At 39.8% G+C, this 27897-nt stretch overlaps 1 protein-coding gene across 7 annotated transcripts in view; it reads right to left on the reverse strand.

Annotated features, from left to right (window-relative positions):
- SCP2 (sterol carrier protein 2) overlaps positions 1-27897 on the reverse strand; it is a 197114-nt gene that overhangs the window by 90712 nt on the left and 78505 nt on the right. For 6 of the 7 annotated variants that reach the window (XR_003510367.1, XM_027537222.1, XM_027537224.1 and 3 more), the window contains 2 exons: positions 26162-26315; positions 14434-14527 (listed from right to left, as the gene is read on the reverse strand). Coding sequence is in view for 6 of the 7 variants with exons in the window: in XM_027537222.1 (XP_027393023.1) it covers positions 14434-14527; positions 26162-26315 (248 nt within the window). In the remaining variant the exon portion in view is untranslated. The remainder of the gene's footprint in view (positions 1-14433; positions 14528-26161; positions 26316-27897) is intronic. The other variant, XM_027537223.1, reaches the window with a different exon arrangement.

The raw sequence follows: 27897 nt of genomic DNA on the forward strand, positions 1-27897 counted from the left end.
ACGTGTGTGTGTGTTAGTCACTCAGTCGTGTCCAGTTCTTTGCAACCCAATGGACTGCAGCACACCAGGCTCCTCTGTCCCTGGGATTCTCCAGGCAAGAATACTAGAGTGGGTTGCCATTTCCTTCTCCTGGGGATCTTCCTGACCCAAGGATAGAACCTGGGTCTCCTGCATTGCAGGAGGATTCCTTATTATCTGAGCTATTATAGGGAATCCAAACATTTCCATAATCTTCCAAATATTCTTCACTAATCTTGGATTTGTTTGAACCTTTTTTTTCTTCTAGATGTACATGATAATCATTTATTTAGTTTTTTGCCCCAAAATGCTGTTGGATTTAGACAGGGTTACATAAAATACATGGATCTGTTTGATAGAGAATAATTACCTTATAATATTAAGTCCTCCCATTCACGAATATGTTCTATCTTCAAGTTTTCCTTGATGTCCCTTGGCAATATTCTGTCATTTCCCCCCATATAAGCTTTTGTACATTTCTTGCTAAGTTTATTATTAGTTATTTTATATTGCTCTTGTTAGTAATATGTTTTTCATTATATTTTTACTGAATTATTGAAAATACATAGAAAATATATTGATCTTTTTATATTTATTTTAGAATTGACTACCTTTTGAGTCTTCTTACAATTTCTAATAGCTTTTACTTCCCACTTTTTTTTTTTTTTAGCCTTACATCCTGCAATAATTTATATCCAAGATTCTTTCTTTTGGTTAGAAGAACACAATATTTGTTCTTCTAACAAAGATTTCAGTGTTTACTACGCTCAACACTCAAATAATCATTACTAGATACTCACCTCTGTTTCTATGTAGGCAGAGATACTGACCTAAGTTCTTATTGTGCCTTGCTTTTTATAACAAATTCACTGAGATATAATTCATATACCATAAAATGTATCCTGTTAAAGTAGTTTAGTGGTATTTTAGTATATTCAAAGTTGTGCAACCAACACCAGTATCTAACTTTAAAACATTTTCATCGCCCCCTAAAGAAGCCAACACCCATTAGCAGTCACCCTCTACCTCACCATTCTCTCTTTCCACCAACCCCTGCCAACCACTTATCTACCTTCTGTTTACAGAATTATACAATATATGATCTTTTGTGACTGGCTTCTTTCACTTATCATAATGCTTTTAAGGTTCATCCACGCGGCAGCATGTCTCAGAAATTAATTCCTTTTCATGACCAAGTAACATTCCATTGTATGCAGGCAGCACATTTTGTTTAGCCATTCATCAATTGGCAGCTGTTTCCCCTTTTTAACTATTATCAGTAATACTGCTATGGACATTTGTGTCCAGGTTTTCACATGGACATTGATAGGCTCTAATTCCTCTTAGGTTTACATTTAGAAGTTAAAATTTATGTTATTTTAGGGTGATGTGTAACTTTTTGAGGAACTATCAAACTGTTTTCTAAAGTGGCTGTACCATGTTACATCCTACCAGCAACAAAGGAAGGTTCCAATTTCTGCACATCCTTATCAGCACTTCTGTCTTTTTTATTTTAGTCATCCTAGTGGGTGTGTTGACCTTTTTCCTGGACACAGATAATAAGCCCGAACCTATCTGGAATCAACCACAGGTCTTAGGATTCCAAAGAAGCTATTCTAAAATTATTGAGTCTAGGCCTACTTATTTCAACCTCCATGGAGGCAAATCTCACATGTGAGTGTCCTGAGACCAACTACTAACATTTTCTAGTTAAGTCAAAAAACCAAAATGACTGTCAGATTTTTTTAAAGTGGAGGAGAGAAATTCTCTTATTTTGCTTCCCTTAAAAGATCTCAAATTATTTTTAAGCTAACTCTAGGAAAAATTATTAACAACAATAACAATCTTTGGACGGCTATAAAGTTTTCAAGTGCTTTTTTTTTTTTTAGTGCTTTTTATATCATTATTTAATTTTCATAAAACCCTGTAAGTAACTGGACAGGTATTAATATTACCTCATTAGGCAGAAACAACTAGGGTTCTAAACGGTTAAGAACCCTTTAGACTATTCTCTATCCTGCTGCCAACTAATCCACCTAATACAAACCCACCTAACACTAACAGAATTATCACTTTCAGATTTGAATTTAGATGGCTCCCCACAGCCCACAGGATAACGCATGTCTTTACATTCATTCTAGAGTCTTCGTAACCGGAAGGTAATGCTCTTACCTTCAGCCCCTTTTTCATCCTCCTCAGGGCTTTTTTGTTCTGACCATTTTTAATGTCATGAACATACGTGCTTCTGTGCCCTTACTTATGCCCTGCCCGAATTCACTCACCTCTTCCTTTTCTCCATTCCTACCCAACTTCACCAAGTCAAGTCCTCAGTTCACATGCTAACTCCTCTGGAAAGGCTTTCTGTCTCTATTGGATACTTTGATAGCCCTTTGCACATAGTCCACACGCATGTTTCTTGTCAAAGCCGTTTTCTTTTTTTTCCTAGGAAATTTTTTCCATGTCTGTCTTGCCACTAAACTCTAATGTTCCCTGAGGGGAGGTAACATATGACAAGTAAGTAATACAACCAGAACTCAAATTCAGGTCGGTTTAACTTCAAATTCAATGCTCTTTCCATTTGCTATCATATGGCAAAGGTGGTTACATCAATACTTTCAAACTTTAGCCTATAAAAGTAGTTTCTGTCACCATGCATAAATTGAAAGAAAGTTCAAAGTCTTTTCCACATTCCTTAAAATCTTTTGTCCTTCAAGGTTCTGCGGAGGTAACCTAGAAAAGTAGATTAGTAATGCTGGGGTCTGGGCCACCCAAAGAGCCAGGCCTCCTCTGGAGCCAACGGCCCATGAACAGCTACATCTATGACATCTGCTTGCAGAATGCCTCAGGAATAGTTATGGCAGATGCCAAGTTAGAGCAGGAAAACACAGCAAATGTTTAGAAACTACCCCAATACTTAGAAACTCCTTCCACTTCTTTAAGACAGATGTAGATTAACTTTGCATCTGCTGTTACTTTTGAGAACCAACTGATCCTCTTATAAAATCAAATCCTTTAGCCAATAAGACAGTTTCAATTGAAGAGGGAGTGAGAGAGGGTAAGGAAATGGACAAGGAGAGAGTTAAAAGGGTAAAGAAACTACACATCTTTTGTGAAACTGGAGATCACAAATAGTTCTAAGTGCCTTCGGTACTTGAAGAAAAGTAATTCTTTTTGAGTAGCAAAAGGTCAAGGAGTAGGTCCTGTGGTAAACTGAACAGGAACAAAAAATTAAGACAGAATTCAAAGAAGGGCAATAGGGTACTGCTAACAAAGACAAAAGTGGAAATAAAATCTCTTGCCAGATTTCTTTTTTCCCAATGAAGAAAATGCATGAATTGACAAAAGATTCCAATACTTTCATTTTCTGGTGTGGCAAACATTTAGAAAAACATTTAGAAAAGTCGTGAGAAGGAGAGAAAAAATAAGGGGACAAGGTTGACACAAGAGAGGTTACAGAGGGAGAAGAATTAAAATGGGAGCAAGAGGCAAACATGTGCAAAGTTAAAAGAACACTGTGAAATAAAAACACCACTGTTAATCCCAATAATGAAGTATTCAATGGCTGACATACAGCCATATCAGATACTCTCTAAACTTTTTTTTTTGACAGAATAATGTTAAAAAATGGGACAACCTGGCAGAAGTTAACTATCCTATGGGCTACTCTGCAGGCAAATATTGGTGTCATTAAAAAATTTTTTTTCAGGCCTTAGCAAGTTCAACTTCATTTTAGTGGATACTTGAAAGAAATTTCAAAAACAATAAGCAGATATACTTTTCTACTCTTGGGAAAGGTTTTTTTTAAAAAACCAGTCAACAAAGCACTGGAGATAGAGTGAAGAAAAAACAGTCAATCTCATGAACTATCATTGAGTCTGGAAATTAATACCCTCTTTTTGGTGGATAGTCTGGCAATATGTATCATGGCATTAAGTACCTAAAGATGAGTACAAATGGAAATTTATTATAACTTTATTTTTTGCAAGACTTAAATACAACCTAATGTTCATCATAAGAGGCTAGTTAAATAGAGTATGATATTTATAATCAAACATATACTATGGGGTCATTAAAACTCATGGTAAGGGTTTATATTTATGGGTAGGGAACATACTATCAAGAAATAAGAAGCTGGTTATAAAACAACAGGTAGACCAATGCAGGTGTATCCTTGCTAAATGGTGGCAGAACAGGTCTGCAAGCTGCTGGGCCAGTGCCTGCCTGCTGGAAACAGTCAACCCTGGCCCTCTCTACCTCAAGAAGACTGATGATCGTTACAAAAATTCTAGAAATGTAGGGTATTTTGTCAAGACATGTCATTCACATTAGCTATTTAGTGCAATCACACCCACAGCACAATCACCTTAAGATGTTAAGAAATTCTTTGTGTTACAATAAGGGAGTTTCGAGATATGCACAATGTCTGTTTTCACACTGTGCCTCTAACATGAGTGAACTGCACACCTTAAATATTTTGAATCTTTTTATTTGAGCCCACTGGTCAGTTTCACAGATGTGTAAAATTAAAATCAATTATGAAATTCCAAGATGTCTTTAATGAAACAATGAAGTAAATGTCTAATTTTACCCAAGGGAACAACTCTCTTTTTGGAGAAAGAGTTACTATTAGGTTGCTTTAGTGTGACTATTATCTATCAAGAACTAATTACTGTACATAAACAGAGGTCCGCATATAACAAATTTAAAAATTCAGCATGTACTGTATGATCCTAGTTGTGTAAAACTGTTTATTCAGATACACAGAGAGATGTCTGAAAGAATATCAACCACCGTTAATACTTTAGGGAGCGCTCAGTAATGGCATTTCAGGAGATTTAAAATTTTTCTTGGAGGAGCTAAGATGGCGGAGGAATATGACGGGGAGAACACTTTTTCCCCCCACAAATTCATCAAAAGAACATTTAAACGCCAAGTAAATTCCACAAAACAACTTGTGAATGCCGGCAGAGGACATCAGGCACCCAGAAAAGCAACCCATTGTCTTTGAAAGGAGGTAGGAAAAAATATAAAAGACAAAAAAAGAGACAAAAGAGGGAGGGACGGAGCTCCGTCTGGGAAGCGAGTCTTAAAAAGAGAGAAGTTTCCAAACACCAGGAAACATTCTCACTGCCGAGTCTGTGCCAAGCCTTGGAAGCACAGAGGGCAACATAACAGGGAGGAAAAATAAATAAACAATTAAAACCCCCAGATTACGAGCCCTACGTTAACTCCCCCAGCGGAGAAGCAGCGCAGATGCCTGCATCTGCCATTAGCAAGCGGGGGCTGGGCAGGGAAGCACAGCGCGGGCTGCATTGCTTAGAGTAAGGATCTGGCCTGAATACCCTGAGCACTACCTGAGGGAAATAATTTGGGCTAGCAAACCAGACTGTGGGATATCTACCATGCGAAAAGCCAGCCCTAACCTAAGACACTGCCAGGCCCGCACACGGAACAAGGACTGTACAGAGATAGCTGGCTGCAGACCATCCCCCTCCGGTGACAGGCAGCCAGAGCCGGAAGGGGGCAATCGCAGCCCCAGAGAGACATTATCTACAAAACTGTAAGCAGGCTTCTTTGCTAACTAAAAGTTCTTGGGGTTCTGGACAGTCAACATCCGCCTGCAAAGGTGTGCCAGTTGTACACCCAGATAACCGAGCAGCGGGGAGGCGATAAGTTGCAGCAACCGTGCTCGCCAAACACTTCATCATTGAAAGACAAGTATATGTCTTGTCTTTCTTCTCTGAGCTGCTCGGACCTAGGAAGGGCACAAAACGCAGGCCCAACCAAATCTGTGCCTCTGAGGACTACCCGAGTGCCTGAACCTGAGCAGCTTAGACCTGGGAGGTTCAAGCAGCCCAGGGCTGGCCGCGGATGGTTCCTGGCGGAGCAATCTAGAGCCTGAGCAGTGTGGGCAGGGAGTCTACACGCACCGTGAGTGGGGACAGGCCCAGTGTGGCTGAGGCACTGCGCACATGCCAGTCTTATTTATTTGCAGCGTCCCTCCCTCCCCATGGAGAAGGCAATGGCACTCCACTCCAGTACTTTTGCCTGGAAAATCCCATGGATGGAGGGGCCTGGTAGGCTGCAGTCCATGGGGTCACCAAGAGTCCGACACAACTGAGCAACTTCACTTTCATGCATTGGAGAAGGAAATGGCAACCCACTCCAGTGTTCTTGCCTGGAGAATCCCAGGGACGGGGGAGCCTGGTGGGCTGCCTATGGGGTCACACAGAGTCGGACACGACTGAAGTGACTTAGCAGCAGTAGCAGTCCCTCCCCACAGCACGACTGAACAAGTGAGCCTTAAAAAAAAAAAAAAAAAAAAAAGGTGTCCACCACCACCCCCTTTGTATCAGGGCGGAAATCAGACACTGAAGAGACAAGCAAACAGAAGAAGCTATAACAGAGGGAACCACTTTGGAAGCGACAGGCAATAGATTAAAACCCCGTGGTTAGTACCAACTACATAGGAAGGGGTCTATAGATCTTGAGAAATATAAGCCGGAACAAGGAACTAGCCGAAAATGAACTGAACCCACAATACCCACAACAACATCAGAGAAAGTCCTATATATATTTTTTCTATTTTTACGATCATTCTTTCTTTCTTTTTTTTAAATTAAAAAAAATTTTTAAGTCCTCTATTACTCCTTTAATTTTCACTTTTATAACCTACTATTACTTTGCAAAAAAAAAAAAAAGACCCTTTTTTTTAAAAAAAGCAAACTTCATATATATATTTTTTATAACTTTTGTGACCTTGTTTTTTTTTTTTTTTTTTCTTCTTTTCTTTAACATTGTATTTTTGAAATTCCAAACTGTGCTCTAGATTTTTAATTTTAGCTTTTTGGTATTTGTTATCAATTTTGTACCTATATTTTTTTTTATAACTTTTGTGACTTTTTTTTTTCTCTCTTTCTTTCTCTTCATCTTTTCTTTAACATTGTATTCCTGAAATTCCAAATTCTACTCCAGATTTTTAATTTATGCTTTTTGGTATTTGTTATCAATTTTGTACCTATATCTTCTTTATAATTTTTGTGACTTTGTTTTTGTTTTTCTCTCTTTTCCTTCTTCTTTTCTTTAACATTGTATTTTTGAAATTCCAAACTCTACTCTAGATTTTTTAACTTTTGCTTTTTGGTATTAGTTATCAATTTTGTACCTATATTTTCTTTATAATTTTTGTGACTTTTTTTTTTTCTTTTTCTCTCTTTCTTTTCCTTCTTCTTTTCTTTAACATTGTATTTTTGAAATTCCAAACTCTACTCTAGATTTTTAATTTTTGCTTTTAGGAATTCGTTATCAATTTTGTACCTTTAAGAACCCAATCTTCAGTACCCATTTTTTACTAGGGAGCGAGATTACTGGCTTGACTGCTCTCTCCCCCTTCAGACTGTCCTTTTTTCCACCAGGTCGCCTGTGTCTCCTCCCTAACCCTTCTCTACTCTACCCAACTCTGTGAATTTCTGTGTGTTCCAGATGGTGGAGAACACTTAGGGAACTGATTACTGGCTGGATCTGTCTCTCTCCTTTTCATTCCCTCCTTTTATCCTCCTGGCCACTTCTGTCTCCTTCCTCCCTCTTCTCTTCTCTGTATAACTCCGTGAACATCTCTGAGCAGTCCAGTTGTGGAGTGCACATAAGGAAGTGATTACTGGTTAGCCTGCTCTCTCCTCTATTGATTCCACCTCATCTCATTTGGGTCACTCCAACTCCCTCCTCCCTCTTCTCTTCTCCATGTAATGCTGTGAACCTTTCTGGGTGACCCTCATGGTGGAGAAACTTTTCATCTTTAACCTAGATGTTTTATCAATGGTGCTGTATAGAAGAAGAAGTTTTGAGACTACTGTAAAAATAAGACCGATAACTGGAAGCAGGAGGCTTAAGTCCCAACCCTGACTCCAGGGAACATTAATTGACAGGAGCTCATCAAATGCCTCCATACCTACACTGAAACCAAGCACCACACAAGGGCCAACAAGTTCCAGGGCAAGACATACCAAGCAAATTCTCCAGCAACACAGGAATACAGCCCTGAGCTCCAATATACAGGCTGCCCAAAGTCACCCCAAAACCATAGACATCTCATAACTCATTACTGGACACTTCATTGCACTCCAGAGAGAAGAAATCCAGCTCCACCCACCAGAACACCGACACAAGCTTCCCTAACCAAGAAACCTTGACAAGCCACCCATACAAAACCACACACAGTGAGGAAACGCCACAATAAAGAGAACTCCACAAACTGCCAGAATACAGAAAGGGTACCCCAAACTCAGCAATTTAAACAAGATGAAGAGACAGAGGAATACCCAGCAGGTAAAGGAACAGGATAAATGCCCACCAAACCAAACTAAAGAGGAAGAGATAGGGAATCTACCTGAGAAAGAATTCCGAATAATGATAGTCAAATTGATCCAAAATCTTGAAATCAAAATGGAATCACAGATAAATAGCCTGGAGACAAGGATTGAGAAAATGCAAGAAAGGTTTAACAAGGACCTAGAAGAAATAAAAAAGAGTCAATATACAATGAATAATGCAATAAATGAGATCAAAAACACTCTGGAGGCAACAAATAGTAGAATAACAGAGGCAGAAGATAGGATTAGTGAATTAGAAGATAGAATGGTAGAAATAAATGAATCAGAGAGGAAAAAAGAAAAACGAATTAAAAGAAATGAGGACAATCTCAGAGACCTCCAGGACAATATTAAATGCTACAACATTCGAATCATAGGGGTCCCAGAAGAAGAAGACAAAAAGAAAGACCATGAGAAAGTACTTGAGGAGATAATAGTTGAAAACTTCCCTAAAATGGGGAAGGAAATAATCACCCAAGTCCAAGAAACCCAGAGAGTCCCAAACAGGATAAACCCAAGGCAAAACACCCCAAGACACATATTAATCAAATTAACAAAGATCAAACACAAAGAACAAATATTAAAAGCAGCAAGGGAAAAACAACAAATAACACACAAGGGAATTTCCATAAGGATAACAGCTGATCTTTCAATAGAAACTCTCCAAGCCAGGAGGGAATGGCAAGACATATTTAAAGTGATGAAAGAAAATAACCTACAGCCCAGATTATTGTACCCAGCAAGGATCTCATTCAAATATGAAGGGGAAATCAAAAGCTTCACAGACAAGCAAAAGCTGAGAGAATTCAGCACCACCAAACCAGCTCTCCAACCAATACTAAAGGATACTTCTCTAGACAGGAAACACAAAAAGAGTGTATAAATTCGAACCCAAAACAATAAAGTAAATGGCAACGGGATCATACTTATCAGTAATTACCTTAAATGTAAATGGGTTGAATGCCCCAACCAAAAGACAAAGACTGGCTGAATAGATAAAAAAACAAGACCACTACATATGTTGTTTACAAGAGACCCATCTCAAAACAGGGGACACATACAGACTGAAAGTGAAGGCCTGGAAAAAGATTTTCCATGCAAATAGGGACCAAAAGAAAGCAGGAGTAGCAATACTCATATCAGATAAAACAGACTTTAAAACAAAGGCTGTGAAAAGAGACAAAGAAGGTCACCACATAATGATCAAAGGATCAATCCAAGAAGAAGATATAACAATTATAAATATATATGCACCCAACATAGGAGCACCACAATATGTAAGACAAATACTAATAAGTATGAAAGGGGAAATTAACAATAACACAATAATAGTGGGAGACTTTAATACCCCATTCACACCTATGGATAGATCAACTAAACAGAAAATTAACAAGGAAACACAAATTTTAAACGATACAATAGACCAGTTAGACCTAATTGATATCTATAGGACATTTCATCCCAAAACAATGAATTTCACCTTTTTCTCAAGCGCACACGGAACCTTCTCCAGGATAGATCACATCCTGGGCCATAAATCTAGCCTTGGTATATTCATAAAAATTGAAATCATTCCAAGCATCTTTTCTGACCACAATGCAGTAAGATTAGATCTCAATTACAGGAGAAAAACTATTAAAAATTCCAACATATGGAGGCTGAACAACACGCTGCTGAATAACCAACAAATCACAGAAGAAATCAAAAAAGAAATCAAAATTTGCATAGAAATGAATGAAAATGAAAACACAACAACCCAAAACCTGTGGGACACTGTAAAAGCAGTCCTAAGGGGAAAGTTCATAGCAATACAGGCATACCTCAAGAAACAAGAAAAAAGTCAAATGAATAATCTAACTGTACACCTAAAGCAACTAGAAAAGGAAGAAATGAAGAACCCCAGGGTTAGTAGAAGGAAAGAAATCTTAAAAATTAGGGCAGAAATAAATGCAAAAGAAACAAAAGAGACCATAGCAAAAATCAACAAAGCCAAAAGCTGGTTCTTTGAAAGGATAAATAAAATTGACAAACCATTAGCCAGACTCATCAAGAAACAAAGGGAGAAAATCAAATCAATAAAATTAGAAATGAAAATGGAGAGATCACAACAGACAACACAGAAATACAAAGGATCATAAGAGACTACTATCAGCAATTATATGCCAATAAAATGGACAACTTGGAAGAAATGGACAAATTCTTAGAAAAGTACAACTTTCCAAAACTGGACCAGGAAGAAATAGAAAATCTTAACAGACCCATCACAAGCACGGAAATTGAAACTGTAATAAAAAATCTTCCAGCAAACAAAAGCCCAGGTCCAGACGGCTTCACAGCTGAATTCTACCGAAAATTTACAGAATAGCTAACACCTATCCTACTCAAACTCTTCCAGAAAATTGCAGAGGAATGTAAACTTCCAAACTCATTCTATGAGGCCATCATCACCCTAATACCAAAACCTGACAAAGATGCCACAAAAAAAGAAAACTACAGGCCAATATCACTGATGAACATAGATGCAAAAATCCTTAACAAAATTCTAGCAATCAGAATCCAACAACACATTAAAAAGATCATACACCATGACCAAGTGGGCTTTATCCCAGGGATGCGAGGATTCTTCAATATCCGCAAATCAATCAATGTAATACACCACATTAACAAATTGAAAAACAAAAACCATATGATTATGTCAATAGACGCAGAGAAAGCCTTTGACAAAATTCAACATCCATTTATGATAAAAACTCTCCAGAAAGCAGGAATAGAAGGAACATACCTCAACTTATAATAAAAGCTATATATGACAAACCCACAGCAAACATTATCCTCAATGGTGAAAAATTGAAAGCATTTCTCCTAAAGTCAGTGAGAGAGTCAGTTCCTAGGCAGGTTGATAGGAAGTCTAGGGGTCCCCAAGGAGAGAGGGGTCTGGAATTCTCAAGGAGGAAAAAAGGACAAACTTTTTTTCTTTCTCCACATTCCTTAGGATTATATACCAATAATGTATCCTGCCTAAGGACAGTCTTTGGATTCAACCTTCTGTTATTTTAAAATGTTAATTATGGGAGTATACCTGGTCTTTACAAGGATGTATCTTGCCTGAGGACAGTGTTATCTTAAAATGTAAATTATGGGAGTAGGTCGGAGGAGGTCTTTACAACCTCCAGACATTCTTTGGATTATATAACCTCATTGTTAACACCAGCAAGCGGGTACTCTTTCTGCCCCCTTCTGATGCCTATGTCAGAAGCTTTCTCTATCTCCTTTATACTTTAATAAACCTTTATTACACAAAAGCTCCGAGTGATCAAGCCTCATCTCTGGCCCCGGATTGAATTCTTCTCCTCCGGGGGCCAAGAATCCCAGTGTATTCGTGTGATTCAACAACAACCTTTCAGTCAGGAACAAGACAAGGGTGCCCACTTTCACCATTACTATTCAACATAGTTTTGGAAGTTTTGGCCACAGCAATCAGAGCAGAAAAAGAAATAAAAGGAATCCAAACTGGAAAAGAAGAAGTAAAACTCTCATTGTTTGCAGATGACATGATCCTCTACATAGAAAACCCTAAAGACTCTACAAGAAAATTACTAGAACTAATCAATGAATATAGTAAAGTTGCAGGATATAAAATCAACACACAGAAATCCCTTGCATTCCTATACACTAATAATGAGAAAATAGAGAAATTAAGGAAACAATTCCATTCACCATTGCAACAAAAAGAATAAAATACTTAGGAATATATCTACCTAAAGAAACTAAAGACCTATATATAGAAAACTATAAAACACTGGTGAAAGAAATCAAAGAGGACAATAACAGATGGAGAAATATATCATGTTCATGGATCGGAAGAATCAATATAGTGAAAATGAGCATACTACCCAAAGCAATTTATAGATTCAATGCAATCCCTATCAAGCTACCAACAGTATTCTTCACCGAGCTAGAACAAATAATTTCACAATTTGTATGGAAATACAAAAAACCTCGAGTAGCCAAAGCTATCTTGAGAAAGAAGAATGGAACTGGAGGAATCAACCTGCCTGACTTCAGGCTCTACTACAAAGCCACAGTCATCAAGACAGTATGGTACTGGCACAAAGACAGAAATATAGATCAATGGAACAAAATAGAAAGCCCAGAGATAAATCCACACACATATGGACACCTTATCTTTGACAAAGGAGGCAAGAATATACAATGGATTAAAGACAATCTCTTTAACAAGTGGTGCTGGGAAAACTGGTCAACCACTTGTAAAAGAATGAAACTAGAACACTTTCTAACACCATACACAAAAATAAACTCAAAATAGATTAAAGATCTAAACATAAGACCAGAAACTATAAAACTCCTAGAGGAGAACATAGGCAAAACACTCTCTGACAAACATCACAGCAGGATCCTCTAAGACCCACCTCCCAGAATATTGGAAATAAAAGCAAAAATAAACAAATGGGACCTAATTAAACTTAAAAGCTTCTGCACATCAAAGGAAACTATAAGCAAGGTGAAAAGACAGCCTTCAGAATGGGAGAAAATAATAGCAAGTGAAGCAACAGACAAACAACTCATCTCAAAAATATACAAACAACTCCTACAGCTCAATTCCAGAAAAATAAATGACCCAATCAAAAAATGGGCCAAAGAACTAAACAGACATTTCTCCAAAGAAGACATACAGATGGCTAACAGACACATGAAAAGATGCTCAACATCACTCATTATCAGAGAAATGCAAATAAAAACCACTATGAGGTACCATTTCACACCAGTCAGAATGGCTGCGATCCAAAAGTCTACAAGCAATAAATGCTGGAAAGGGTGTGGAGAAAAGGGAACCCTCTTACACTGTTGGTGGGAATGCAAACTAGTACAGCCACTATGGAGAACAGTGTGGAGATTCCTTAAAAAACTGGAACTAGAACTGCCTTATGATCCAGCAATCCCACTACTGGGCATACACACTGAGGAAACCAGAATTGAAAGAGACACATGTACCCCATTGTTCATCGCAGCACTGTTTATAATAGCCAGGACATGGAAGCAACCTAGATGTCCATCAGCAGATGAATGGATAAGAAAGCTGTGGCACATATACACAATGGAGTATTACTCAGCCATTAAAAAGAATACATTTGAATCAGTCCAAATGAGGTGGATGAAACTGGAGCCTATTATACAGAGTGAAGTAAGCCAGAAAGAAAAACACCAATACAGTATACTAACACATATATATGGAATTTAGAAAGATGGTAACAATAACCCTGTATACGAGACAGCAAAAGAGACACTGATGTATAGAACAGTCTTTTGGACTCTGTGGGAGAGGGAGAGGGTGGAATGATTTGGGAGAATGGCATTGAAATACGTATAATATCATATATGAAACGAGTCGCCAGTCCAGGTTCGATGCACTATACTGGATGCTTGGGGCTGGTGCACTGGGACGACCCAGAGAGATAGTATGGGGAGGGAGGAGGGAGGAGGGTTCAGGATGGGAAACACATGTATACCTGTGGCAGATTCATTTTGATATATGGCAAAACCAATACAATATTGTAAAGTTAAATAAAATTAAATTAAAAAAAATTTTTTTGTATGTTTCTGTATAATTCTCTTGATGAGCTCATTTTTACAACAAGAAAAACAGATCTGAAAACTCTGAAAAACTCAAACGCAAAAAAATTCTTTTTAAAAGGACTTTTAATATTAGATGCTTTTAAGGCTCCTTTAAATATTATTCTTTTGAATGATTCTAAGTAAGATCTTTTTAATCCAAAAGGAAATTAGACCAAAACAGATTTTAATCCCTTTATATAACTCAAATCTGGAGATTTACTATCTCTGAATGCACTTTTACCAGAATTACAAGGAAGCCATAACAGACACTGAGAAATCTAAGATACACTCAGTACTTGACAATATGCTATAAATTTTCAACGTATACCACTTCATGGCAACACCCGAAATCTGTATCCACTTCCACTAGCCCACGGTCCTCCTGGTAGTATTTTACATAAATTGTACTTACGTCTTCAAGCTTCTTCTCAATCTCCTTAAAGACAAGATTTGCCTTAAATCCATCACCTGAAGAGCTGGTTGGAGCAGCCTCAATTTGATGAGTTCTAGAAGAATTGAGGAAAATAATAGATTTCAATCCATGGAGCCCCATAGGTACTAGGTACTGGGTTTTTTTTTTTTTCAACATTTATATAGTAAATGCTGTATAAATGTAGTAATTTTCAAAAACTCTAAGAGAGATGTTCGGACTTTCACCCAAAGGAAATTGTTTTTAGGGCAATTAAAACAATTAAACTTTTATTCTCATTTTTCAACAAATACTGATTGCTCACCAGGTAGTAGGCGCCGTCCTGAAAAAAAGGTAAACCAATGAACCTATCCTCATGAAGCTTTTATGCCAGTGGGGGAGACAATGAACATGCAAAAAAATAAAGAATATAGTTACTATGAAGAAAATAAGGCAAGTTAAGAGGATATAATGAAAGTATATTTATGTGTGTTGGGTGGCTTCTTCCTCTCTGGGGAGGTGATATTTAAATTAGGTCTTAAATTTTGTAAATGAGCCTGCCATGTAAAGAAAAGGCAGAGGAACCAGAGATCAAATTGCCAACATCTGCTGGATCATGGAAAAAGCAAGAGAGTTCCAGAAAAACATCTATTTCTGCTTTATTGACTATGCCAAAGTCTTTGACAGTGTGGATCACAATGAACCGTGGGAAATTCTGAAAGAGATGGGAATACCAGACCACCTGAGCTGCCTTTTGAGAAACCTGTATGCAGGTCAAGAAGCAACAGTTAGAACTGGGCATGGAACAACAGACTGGTTCCAAATAGGAAAAGGAGTACGTCAAGGCTGTATATTGTCACCCTGCTTATTTAACTTACATGCAGAGAACATCATAAGAAACGCTGGACTGGAAGAGGCACAAGCTGGAATCAAGATTGCCAGGAGAAATATCAATAACCTCAGATATGCAGATGACACCACCCTTATGGCAGAAAGTGAAGAGGAACTAAAAAGCCTCTTGATGAAAGTGAAAGAGGAGAGTGAAAAAGTTGGCTCAAAGCTCAGCATTCAGAAAACTAAGATCATGGCATCTGGTCCCACCACTTCATGGGAAATAGATGGGGAAACAGTAGAAACAGTGTCAGATTTTACTTTTCTGGGCTCCAAAATCACTGCAGATGGTGACTAGAGCCATGAAATTAAAAGACACTTACTCCTTGGAAGGAAAGTTATGACCAACCTAGATAGCATATTCAAAAACAGAGACATCACTTTGCCAATAAAGGTCCGTCTAGTCAAGGCTATGGTTTTTCTTGTGGTCATGTATGGATGTGAGAGTTGGACTGTGAAGAAAGCTGAGCACCGAAGAACTGATGCTTTTGAATTGTGGTGTTGGAAAAGACTCTTGAGAGTCCCTTGGACTGCAAGGGGATCCAACCGGTCCATTCTAAAGGAGATCAGTCTTGGGTGTTCATTGGAAGGAACAATGCTAAAGCTGAAACTCCAGTACTTTGGCCACCTCATGCGAAGAGCTGACTCATTGGAAAAGACCCTGATGCTGGGAGGGATTAGGGGCAGGAGGAGAGGGGGACAACAGAGGATATGATGGCTGGATGGCATCACTGACTCAATGGACATGAGTTTGAGTGAACTCCAGGAATTGGTGATGGACAGGGAGGCCTGGTGTGCTGTGATTTATGGGGTCGCAAAGAGTCGGACACAACTGAGCGACTGAACTGAACTGAACTGAACTGATGTAAAGATTTAGGCAGGAAAGTCAGTTCTACATTTTCAGTGTGAAGAATGGGATACAGAAACTAGCTTGGCAGTTAAAGGAAGTATAAGAAGGCCAGCATGGCTGGAGCAGGGCAGAGGAGAAGGATCTAAGGTCACAGTAACACAGGGCAAGATAACAAGGGGCTTTATACATCATAGTTCAGAGTGCGGGTTTTATTTTAAGTACTGTGAGAAGAACTGTAGGGTATATATAACCTGGAGAGTAGCACAATCCAATTTACATGTCTAAAAAAATAAATCTGACTGCCACCTGGAAAATGGACTATAAAAGGGCAAGTGGGAGGCAGGAAGACCAATTTAGAGGCTACAAATCCCCAGGCAAGAGACGATGGTGATTAAACAGGGTATAAGAAGAGTAAGCAGAGGCTGGACTGAAAATTTATTTTTTAGCTATAAGACATGAATTTAACAACATCTGCCTATTGGTTGTTTGTTACTTAGGGAACAACTACAGATAAATGACCTGATATGGCAGAAGGAACATAGTCCCTACAGGTACAAAGGCCTGGGTTAGAATCCCAAGGCTCCTCCATTCGGTAGCCATATGATGCTGAGCGAGCTACTTCATCTCTGTACAACCTCTTGTGGGGAGGCAGGCAAGAAGGTAGTCAGTGCCAATGACTTTGCAGAATTAAATGGAATCCTGTGCAGAAGGTAACTTGCAGAGATACTGGCCCATGGTTAAAAAATGAGAGCCGCAACGATTACAGGCTGCAGAGGCTCAAGTGTTAGAGGCCGAAGTAAACTCAAAGACCTGTGGAAGATGAGGGAGCCTTAGGATTTTAACTCCTCTGAAATGACACAAGCATGCTGGTTGTGGTTGGGCTGGGACAAGTAAACACAAGAAATATATACCTGAAGGAGTCAAAGAGTGTAGCAGCTTCTCAGTAAGCAAAGCCTTTCATTTCTCTATCCTCTCTCCTTCCTTCTCTCTTTCTCTCTCCCCACTGATCCCACCCATTTCTCCCTCCTCTTCCCTTCTTTCTGTCATTTCATACATATTTAATGGCTGCTTGCCAAATGCCAAGCCTTGTTAGAGGCACTGGGAGTATAAAGGCAAACAAGCCAGACCCAGTCCCAGTCCTCACTGAGTTTATATTTTTCCAGGACACAAAGAAATAAGCACACAAAAATAATTGAAAATATTAGAAAGCAAACAAAAACAGGAATCTACTTTAGGTAAAGCAGTCAAGGAATGATGTCTCTGACCAAATGAATTTAAGCTAAGACCCAATAAAATAAAGAAAAAGAGCTAACCATTCAATGAGGAAACTGCAAAGATTCTGAAAGAGAAAAAAGAATTTGTAATGTTCAGATCAGATCAGATCAGTCACTCAGTCGTGTCCGACTCTGTGACCCCATGAATCGCAGCACGCCAGGCCTCCCTGTCCATCACCATCTCCCGGAGTTCACTCAGACTCACGTTCATCGAGTCAGTGATGCCATCCAGCCATCTCATCCTCTGTCATCCCCTTCTCCTCCTGCCCCCAATCCCTCCCAGCATCAGAGTCTTTTCCAATGAGTCAACTCTTTGCATGAGGTGGCCAAAGTATTGGAGTTTCAGCTTTAGCATCATTCCTTCCAAAGAAATCCCAGGGCTGATCTCCTTCAGAATGGACTGGTTGGATCTCCTTGCAGTCCAAGGGACTCTCAAGAGTCTTCTCCAACACCACAGTTCAAAAGCATCAATTCTTCAGCACTCAGCTTTCTTCACAGTCCAACTCTCACATCCATACATGACCACAGGAAAAACCATAGCCTTGACTAGATGAACCTTTGTTGGCAAAGTAATGTCTCTGCTTTTGAATATGCTATCTAGGTTGGTCATAACTTTCCTTCCAAGGAGTAAGCATCTTTTAATTTCATGGCTGCAGTCACCATCTGTAGTGATTTTGGAGCCCAGAACAATAAAGTCTGACACTGTTTCCACCATTTCCCCATCTATTTCCCATGAAGTAGTGGGACTGGATGCCATGATCTTCGTTTTCTGAACGTTGAGCTTTAAGCCAACTTTTTCACTCTCTACTTTCACTTTCATCAAGAGACTTTTTAGTTCCTCTTCAGTTTCTGCCATAAGGGTGGTGTCATCTGCATATCTGAGGCTATTGATATTTCTCCTGGCAATCTTGATTCCAGTTTGTGTTTCAAAGAAAGTAAAACAGGACCAGTCACTAGAGTCCAGTAAGTGGGGGGAGAATTGGGCAGGGACCAGACCATGCAGGCCAAAGCAGGGAATTCAGAAACTCCCTGAAATGATTCAACAGGAAAGTGAAATAGTTTGATCTGTGCTTATTCTTAAAACAGTGTGCAGTGGCCAGGCTGGGCAAGAACTTAGGTGGGGAGAGAGTTATGAGGCTGCTGAAGTGGTCCAGATAGGAAGTGGTGGTGGTATGGACTACAGTGGAAGCAGTATGCCAGAGGAGATGAAGAGAAGGAAATGGATTCAAAATAGATTTTCAAAGGCCTTGCTGCTGGGAATGAGGGAGATCTAAGGGGGAGGGGAAAGACCAAGGATGATTTAAGTGTTTGGTTTGAATAACTGAGGGGATGGTAGTGCCATTTATAGACAAAAGGAAGAATGTAGTGGGAATCAGATCAGATCAGTCGCTCAGTCGTGTCCGACTCTTTGCAACTCCATGAATTGCAGCACGCCAGGCTTCCCTGTCCATCACCAACTCCCAGAGTTCACTCAGACTCACATCCATCGAGTCAGTGATGCCATCCAGCCATCTCATCCTCTGTCGTCCCCTTCTCCTCCCGCCCCCAATCCCTCCCAGAATCAGAGTCTTTTCCAATGAGTCAATTCTTCGCATGAGGTGGCCAAAGTACTGGCGTTTCCAGCTTTAGCATCATTCCTTCCAAAGAAATCCCAGGGCTGATCTCCTTCAGAATGGACTGGTTGGATCTCCTTGCTGTCCAAGGGACTCTCAAGAGTCTTCTCCAACACCACAGTTCAAAAGCATCAATTCTTTGGTGCTCAGCCTTCTTCACAGTCCAACTTTCACATCCAAACATGACCACAGGAAAAACCATAGCCTTGACTAGACGGACCTTTGTTGGCAAAGTAATGTCTCTGTTTTTGAATATGCTATCTAGGTTGGTCATAACTTTCCTTCCAAGGAGTAAGTGTCTTTTAATTTCATGGCTGCAGTCACCATCTGTAGTGATTTTGGAGCCCAGAAAAATAAAGTCTGACACTGTTTCCACCGTTTCCCCATCTATTTCCCATGAAGTGGTGGGACTGGATGCCATGATCTTCGTTTTCTGAATGTTGAGCTTTAAGCCAACTTTTTCACTCTCCTCTTTCACTTTCATCAAGAGGCTTTTTAGTTCCTCTTCACTTTCTGCCATAAGGGTGGTGTCATCTGCATATCTGAGGTTATTGATATTTCTCCTGGCAATCTTGATTCCAGTTTGTGTTTCTTCCAGTCCAGTGTTTCTCATGATGTACTCGGCATATAAGTTAAATAAACAGGGTGACAATATACAGCCTTGACGTACTCCTTTTCCTATTTGGAACTAGTCTGTTGTTACATGGCCAGTTCTAACTGTTGCTTCTGACCTGCATACAAATTTCTCAAGAGGCAGATCAGGTGGTCTGGTATTCCCATCTCTTGAAGAATTTTCCACAGTTTATTGTGATCCACACAGTCAAAGGCTTTGGCATAGTCAATAAAGCAGAAATAGACGTTTTTCTGGAACTCTCTTGCTTTTTCCATGATCCAGCCGATGTTGGCAATTTGATCTCTGGTTCCTCTGCCTTTTCTAAAACCAGCTTGAACATCAGGAAGTTCACAGTTCACATATTGCTGAAGCCTGGGTTGGAGAATTTTGAGCATTACTTTACTAGCGTGTGAGATGAGTGCCATTGTGTGGTAGTTTGAGCATTCTTTGGCAGTGCCTTTCTTTGGGATTGGAATGAAAACTGTCCTTTTCCAGTCCTGTGGCCACTGATGAGTTTTCCAAATTTGCTGGTATATTGAGTGCAGCCCTTTCACAGCATCATCTTTCAGGATTTGGAATAGCTCAACTGGAATTCCATCACCTCCACTAGCTTTGTTCGTAGTGATGCTTTCTACGGCCCACTTGACTTCATATTCCAGGATGTCTGGCTCTAGGTGAGTGATCACACCATCGTGATTATCTGGGTCGTGAAGATCTTTTTTGTACAGTTCTTCTGTGTATTCTTGCCATCTCTTCTTAATATCTTCTGCTTCTGTTAGGTCCATACCATTTCTGTCCTTTATCGGACCCATTTTTGCATGAAATGTTCCTTTGGTATCTCTGATTTTCTTGAAGAGATCTCTAGTCTTTCCCATTCTGTTGTTTTCCTCTATTTCTTTGCATTGATCGCTGAAGAAGGCTTTCTTATCTCTTCTTGCTATTCTTTGGAACTCTGCATTCAGATGTTTATATCTTTCCTTTTCTCATTTGCTTTTCGCTTCTCTTCTTTTCACAGCTATATGTAAGGCCTCCCCAGACAGCCATTTTGCTTTTTTGCATTTCTTTTCTATGGGAATGGTCTTGATCCCTGTCTCCTGTACAATGTCACGAACCTGATTCCATAGTTCATCAGGCACTCTATCTATCAGATCTAGGCCTTTAAATCTATTTCTCACTTCCACTGTATAATCATAAGGGATTTGATTTAGGTCATACTTGAATGGTCTAGTGGTTTTCCCTACTTTCTTCAATTTCAGTCTGAATTTGGCAATAAGGAGTTCATGGTCTGAGCCACAGTCAGCTCCTGGTCTTGTTTTTGCTGACTGTATAGAGCTTCTCCATCTTTGGCTGCAAAGAATATAATCAATCTGATTTCGGTGTCGACCATCTGGTGATGTCCGTGTGTAGCGTCTTCTCTTGTGTTGTTGGAAGAGGGTGTTTGTTATGACCAGTGCATTTTCTTGGCAAAACTCTATTAGTCTTTGCCCTGCTTCATTCCGTATTCCAAGGCCAAATTTGCCTGTTACTCCAGGTATTTCTTGACATCCTACTTTTGCATTCCAGTCCCCTATAATGAAAAGGATGTCTTTTTTGGGTGTTAGTTCTACAAGGTCTTGTAGGTCTTCATAGAACCGTTCAACTTCAGCTTCTTCAGCATTACTGGTTGGGGCATAGACTTGGATTACTGTGATATTGAATGGTTTGCCTTGGAAACGAACAGAGATCGTTCTGTCGTTTTTGAGATTGCATCCAAGTACTGCATTTCGGACTCTTTTGTTGACCATTATGGCCACTCCATTTCTTCTGAGGGATTCCTGTCCACAGTAGTAGATATAATGGTCATCTGAGTTAAATTTGAATAAAGGGGATCAAAGTTCCATCTCAAGCACAGTCAGTATGTGAGACAAGAAGGCAGCTGGGTATGAGAGTCTGGAGCCAGAATAGGTCTCGGCTGAGATAAAGTGGGTAATCATTAGCATAATGAAGGCATTTAAATCCATGTGAACAAACAAGTTCATCTTAAGGGCATTATAGAGAAAGAAGACTAGGACTTGATTATTTACAAGTCTGGGAGAGAAGAGGAAGCAGCAGCCAGTGATGCAAGAGGAAAACCAGAAGAGCAAGGTGTAACAGAGGTGAGAAAGAATTCTGGAGGGAGGGAGGAGGGAAGCAGGAGGAAACTATGTCAAAGGGCAAACTCCCACTGGACTGGCAACAGGATTTTTCGGGTGACTTTGACAAAATCAATTTTAAGTGAATGCTGGAAGACAGAAGTCAGAAAATGGTAAACTAAAGAGTGTATAGGAGAGGGAAATACAGACATTGTGGCTCTTTTGAGACATTACTTTCAAGGGAAGAGTGAAATGGAGTGGTCTCTGGAGGGGGAGGGTGGCATTAAGGAAGATTTGCTTTTGTTTTTAGATGAACATATCATAGCATGTTTGCCTGATGATGATGATGAACCAGGGGAAAAGAGGAGAGAAGTCTTAAGAAGGTGAAGGGGGATGAGATCTAGCAGCCTGTGAAAGATGAGACTCACAGAAGAGATTAGATGGGTGTAATTCTAGATATGCAGGTCAAGAAGCAACAGTTAGAACCAGACATGGAACACTAGACTGGTTGCAAATTAGGAAAGGAGTACATCATGGCTGTATATTGTCACCCTGCTTATTTAACTTACTTGCAGAGTACATCATGAGAAATGCCAGGCTGGATGAAGCACAAGCTGGAATTAAGATGTCAGAAAGCGGAGAAGAACTAAAGAGATTCTTGATGAAAGTGAAAGAGGAGAGTGAAAAGCTGGCTTAAAACTCAACATTCAAAAAATGAAGATCATGGCATCCGGTCCCATCACTTTATGGCAAATAGATGGGGAAACAATGGAAACAGTGAGAGACTTTATTTTCTTGGGCTCCAAAATCACTGCAGATGGTGACTGTAGCCATGAAATTAAAAGACGCTTGCTCCTTGGAAGAAAAGCTATGACCAACCTAGACAGCATATTAAAAAGCAGAGACATTACTTTGCCAACAAAGGTCCATCTAGTCAAAGCCGTGGCTTTTCCAGTAGTCATGTATGGATGTGAGAGCTGGACTATAGAGAAAGCTGAGTGCTGAAGAATAGATGCTTTTGAACTGTGGTGTTGGAGTAGACTCTTGAGAGTCCCTTGGACTGCAAAGAGATCCAACCAGCCAATTGCAAAGGAAATCAGTCCTGAATATTCATTGGAAGGACTGACCCTGAAGCTCCAATACTTTGACCACCTGACTCGAAGAACTGACTCATTTGAAAAGACCCTGATGCTGGGGAAGACTGAAGGCAGGAAGAGAAGGGGACAACAGAGAATAAGATGGTTGAATGGCATCACCGACTCAATGGACAGGAGTCTGAGCAAGTCCTGGGAGTTGGTGATGGACAAGGAAGCCTGGCATGCTACATACAGTCCATGAGGTAGCAGAGAGTAGAACTCAACTGAGCGACTGAACTGAATTCTAAATAGGTCAGGAAGCCTTGGGATGGACGATGAGGGAGTTTGGGTCTAATAGCTTCTGTTTTTTCAACAAGGTACAAGGAAAAGTAACCAGCTAAGACGGAAGGTCAAAGATGGTTTTGGAAAGCCTGTGTGTATGCTCAATCATGTCCGACTCTTTGCAACCCCATGGACTGTAGCCCACCTAGCTCCTCTGTCCGTGGGATTTTCCAGGCAAGAATACTGGAGTGGGTTGCCATTCCCTTCCTCAGGGGATCTTCCCGATCCAGTGATAGAACCCAAGTCTCCTGTGTCTCCTGGATTGGCAGATGGATTCTTTACCTATGCACCACCTGAGAAGCCCTTGGAAAGTCTAAGAGGTTGAAAAGTGAACCTACTAGAGGAGTCATATTAACATCACAATGAGGAGTGGAGGTACGCTCCCACCAAAGCTGAATGAAATGCACACAGCTCTCAGACCCTGGCAGGCTACCTCATGCATGCCTGCAGCGTGAGAAGTCGCTTCCGTCATGTCCAACTTTGCGACCTTATGGACTGTAGCCTGCCAGGCTCCTCTGTCCATGGGATTCTCCAGGCATATATACTGGAGTGGGTTGCCGTGCCCTCCTCCAAGAGATCTTCCAGACTCAGGGACAGAAACTCTGTCTCTCATATCTCTTGCATTGGCAGGAGGGTTCTTTATCACTGACACCACATGGGAAGCCCAAGGCTACTTCATCCTTCCATCCATTTGCCCTTGCTACTCCCTGTGTCTGGAATACCCCTGTCTTAGCAAACTCCATTTTACCCTTCAAGATCCAGGCCAGGAAACTCACTTTCTATGAAACCGTACTAAATGTCAGCTGCTCAAGAATCAGATACCACGGCTTTAAAAAAAATCTTATTTATATCCCCAATTCTTGGCACACAGTAGGTATTCAGTAAATCATGACTAAATGGAACTGAATTACACTGAATTCTCCCTTAGCTAAATTCTAATTTTTTTCTGTTCCACTGAGAGCAGAGTTATCTGTGGTATACCATCTTCTCAGTCAAAAGTCTGAATGAGTGGCTTAAAATCCTCCACAAGCCAATTTCATTTTATTAATAGTCTAATTTTTCAGCCTTTACTCATAATCATCACTGTGCCCTTCTGCAAGCTTGCCACTTCTTCCTAATTGTATGTGATAAAATAATGAACACTTTTACGTGTACATACAAAGTATCTTGACACTTCATTGGGGGAGAGTCCAGACTAGTTCCAACAAATCACAGGTAATTATTTTGCCTGTGTTGAAAGCTTATCAAGCTAATAATGATTAAGCAACTTTTCATCCAGATTAGGAAAAAAATTAATATATAAAGTTATAACAATGTTTTCTGAAAATTCTTCATATCTTACAATTTATTTGATATGTGCCCTGCTTTAGGGAAGCTGAACTTACACAAACTCAGAAAAGAGATTACTCATCTTATAAAAGGATGCTCCTCATGATATCTTAATATTCAAAGTTTTTTTAGTAGAAACTGAAGTCTGACTATATTTTTTTACTTGGTTTATCCATAAGTTTTCTGGAAGAAATCTAGTATATAAAATGTTAGAAGGGACTCTGAAGACTGTTTAGTATATGAATTCCTTCTATGCTTCCTGAAATTTTTATTCTAAGGCCTAGAACACAGGCATGTTTCAACAATGTCAAAGATCAGCACATAGTAGCCAACAAAACAGGAAATTTGAACTTCGATAGATAAGGATTAGAAAGTTGGAAGGGACTTTGAGGGTTAACTATTTAGTGTATGAATTCCTTCTATGTTTGCTGAAATTTTCATTCTAAGGTCTGGAACACAGGCACTGTTTCAACAATATCAAAGATCAGAAGCACAGAATAGCCAAAAACCAGGAACTTTGTACTCAGATAGATGAAGGTTAGAGTCTTGACTGCTACCACTTAAGACTCTTTAGATAAATTATTTTAACTGTGACCATCAATTTTTTCACCTATAAACAAGGTACAAAACTTACCATGTGCGCCTTTTATGAGGATTAAACAAAGATGTGCAGACAAAACACCTATTTTAGTCTCAGTGCTCACATCAGGCCCTCAAAAAGTGGTTGTTAAAGAACTATTACAACTCAATAACAAAAGACAACCCAATTTTAAAACAGCCAAAATATCTGAATAGGTATTTCTCCTAAGATATACAAATGGCCAATGAGCAAATGACAAGATGTTCAACATCAGTATCCGTTAAGGGAATGCAAACCAAAACAACAATGAGATATGACTTCATACCCACTAGGATACCTAAAATAAAAAAACAGACAATAACAAGTGTCAATGAGAATTTGAAGAAATCAGAACCCTTATAATGGAATATTATTCAGCCATTAAAAGGAATGAAGTATTACATTCCTTTTTATAACATGGATGAACCCTGAAACATTATGCTAAATGAAAGCAGCAATCACAAAAGGCCACCTATTTTATGATTTCATTTATATAAAATGTCCAGAATAAGGCAAAACCTTAGAGACAGAAAATAGATTAGTGGTTGCCAGAGCCTGCAAAAAGTGAGGATGGGGAATGACTACTAATGGGTACGTGGTTCCTCTTCTTTGGGGGTATTAAAAATGTTCTAAAGCTAACTGTGGTGAAGAATGCACAATTCTATGATATCCTAAAAACCATATACAGGTAAAATGGTGAATTTGTGCCATGTGAACTGCGCCACAATAAAGCTGTTAAACATATTCCCAGCTAGCTCTGGCTTCTGGTTTAGCATTCTCTTTTCACTATGCTGCCTCCTTTTTGAACAAAATTTTCCTAAGGCTGGTTAAGGTTGAAAGTTCATTACCAGCTTTAACATTTTAAAGCCAAGTTGTTAAAGCAAGGTAATGAGATACTTGGTCTCTTTAAGTACTAACACAATAAAATTGGGACTTTTTTTTACATGTACAATGTAACAGTTGCGAGAAGTCAGAAGGGTTCATTGCCAAACTAAATCCAGAACGCCACTTACCTGGCAGCTTCAGGAAAGCCCATCTTGTACAGCGTAACAACGACAGCTCCTCCGATGCCTATATTATGCTGCAGAGCAACCTTTGCACCAGGAACTTGCCTTTTTCCGGCTTCCCCTCTCAGATGCCAGCAGAGTTCAACGCACTGAGCCAGACCTAACAAATCGAACACAGAACAGTCAGATTCCCTTGGTTTAGAAAAGTGAAAGAAAGTGAAAGTCCCTTAGTCACCTCGGACTCTTTGCGATCCCATGGACTCTAGCCTGCTGCTCTGTCCATGGAATTCTCCAGGCCAGAATACTCGTTTGGGTAGCTGTTCCCTTTTCCAGGGGATCTTCCCTACCCAGGGATCAAATCCAGGTCTCCCTCATTGCGAGCGGATTCTTTACCGTCTAAGCCACCAGGGAAGCCCCAAGCCCCAATCAGTTTTCTCAAGCAAAGGAACGGCTAACATTTAAGTGTGATTTTTAACTAACCCAATTTATTCAGCCAAGACCATGATTCCCTAAGTAATAACTTCTCTTAAAAGCCTGGAGGGTTTTTGCAGCTAGTCATTTTTTCTCCCTGAATAATCTCTGTATTTAGAAGATATGCAAGCTTAAGACATTTGGAAAAAGCAGTGGCCACAGGACTGGAAAAGGTCAGTTTTCATTCCAATCCCAATGCAATGCAATGCCAAAGAATGTTCAAACTACTGCACAATTGCACTCATTTCACATGCTAGCAAAGTAATTCTCAAAATTCTCCAAGCTAGGCTTCAATAGTACATGAACCGAGAACTTCCAGATGTTCAAGCTGGATTTAAAAAAAGCAGAGGAACCAGAGATCAAATTGCCAACATTCACTGGATCATAGAAACAGCAAGAGAATTCCAGAAAAACATCAACTTGTATTTCATTGACTACGCTAAAGCCTTTGACTGTGTGCATCACAACAAACTGGAAAATTCTTTAAAAAGACATGGGAAAAAAAAAAGGCGGGGGGGGGGGGGGGGGGGGAGGGAAGGACATGGGAATACCAGACTACCTTACCTGCCTCCTGAGAAAGCCATATGCAGGTCAGGAAGCAACAGTTAGAACCCGACATGGAACAACAGACTGGTTCCAAATTCGGAAAGGAGCATGTCAAGGCTGTATACTGTCACCTTGCTTATTTAACTTCTATGCAGAATACATCATGAGAAATGCTGGTCTGGAAGAAGCACAAGCTGGAATCAAGATTGCTGGGAGAAAAATCAATAACCTCAGATATGCAGATGACACCACCCTTATGGCAGAAAGTGAAGAGGAACTAAAGAGCCTCTTGATGAAGGTGAAAGAGGATAGTGAAAAAAGCTGGCTTAAAACTCAGGGTTCAAAAAACTGAGATCATGGCATCCAGTCCCATCACTTCATGGCAAATAGACTGGGAAACAATAGAAACAGTGAAAGACTATTGGGCTCCAAAATCACTGCAGATGGTTAACTGTAGCCATGAAATTAAAAGATGCTTGCTTCTTGGAAGGAAAGTTATGACAAACTTAGCATATTAAAAATCAGAGATGTCACTTTGCCAACAAAGGTCCTATAGACATGAGTTTGAGCAAGGTCCAGGGGATGGTGAAAGACAGGGAAGCCTGGCGTGCCGCAGTCCATGGGCTCGCAAAGACTTGGACAGGACTGAGTGACTAAACTACAACAAAGAAATTCCCTGTGCTCTTTAAATTTACCCAACCTGTCATTTTTTGGCAATGTTGAAA

This window comes from Bos indicus x Bos taurus, chromosome 3 (genome assembly GCF_003369695.1).
Source record: "Bos indicus x Bos taurus breed Angus x Brahman F1 hybrid chromosome 3, Bos_hybrid_MaternalHap_v2.0, whole genome shotgun sequence".
Taxonomy (NCBI): Eukaryota; Metazoa; Chordata; class Mammalia; order Artiodactyla; family Bovidae; genus Bos; species Bos indicus x Bos taurus.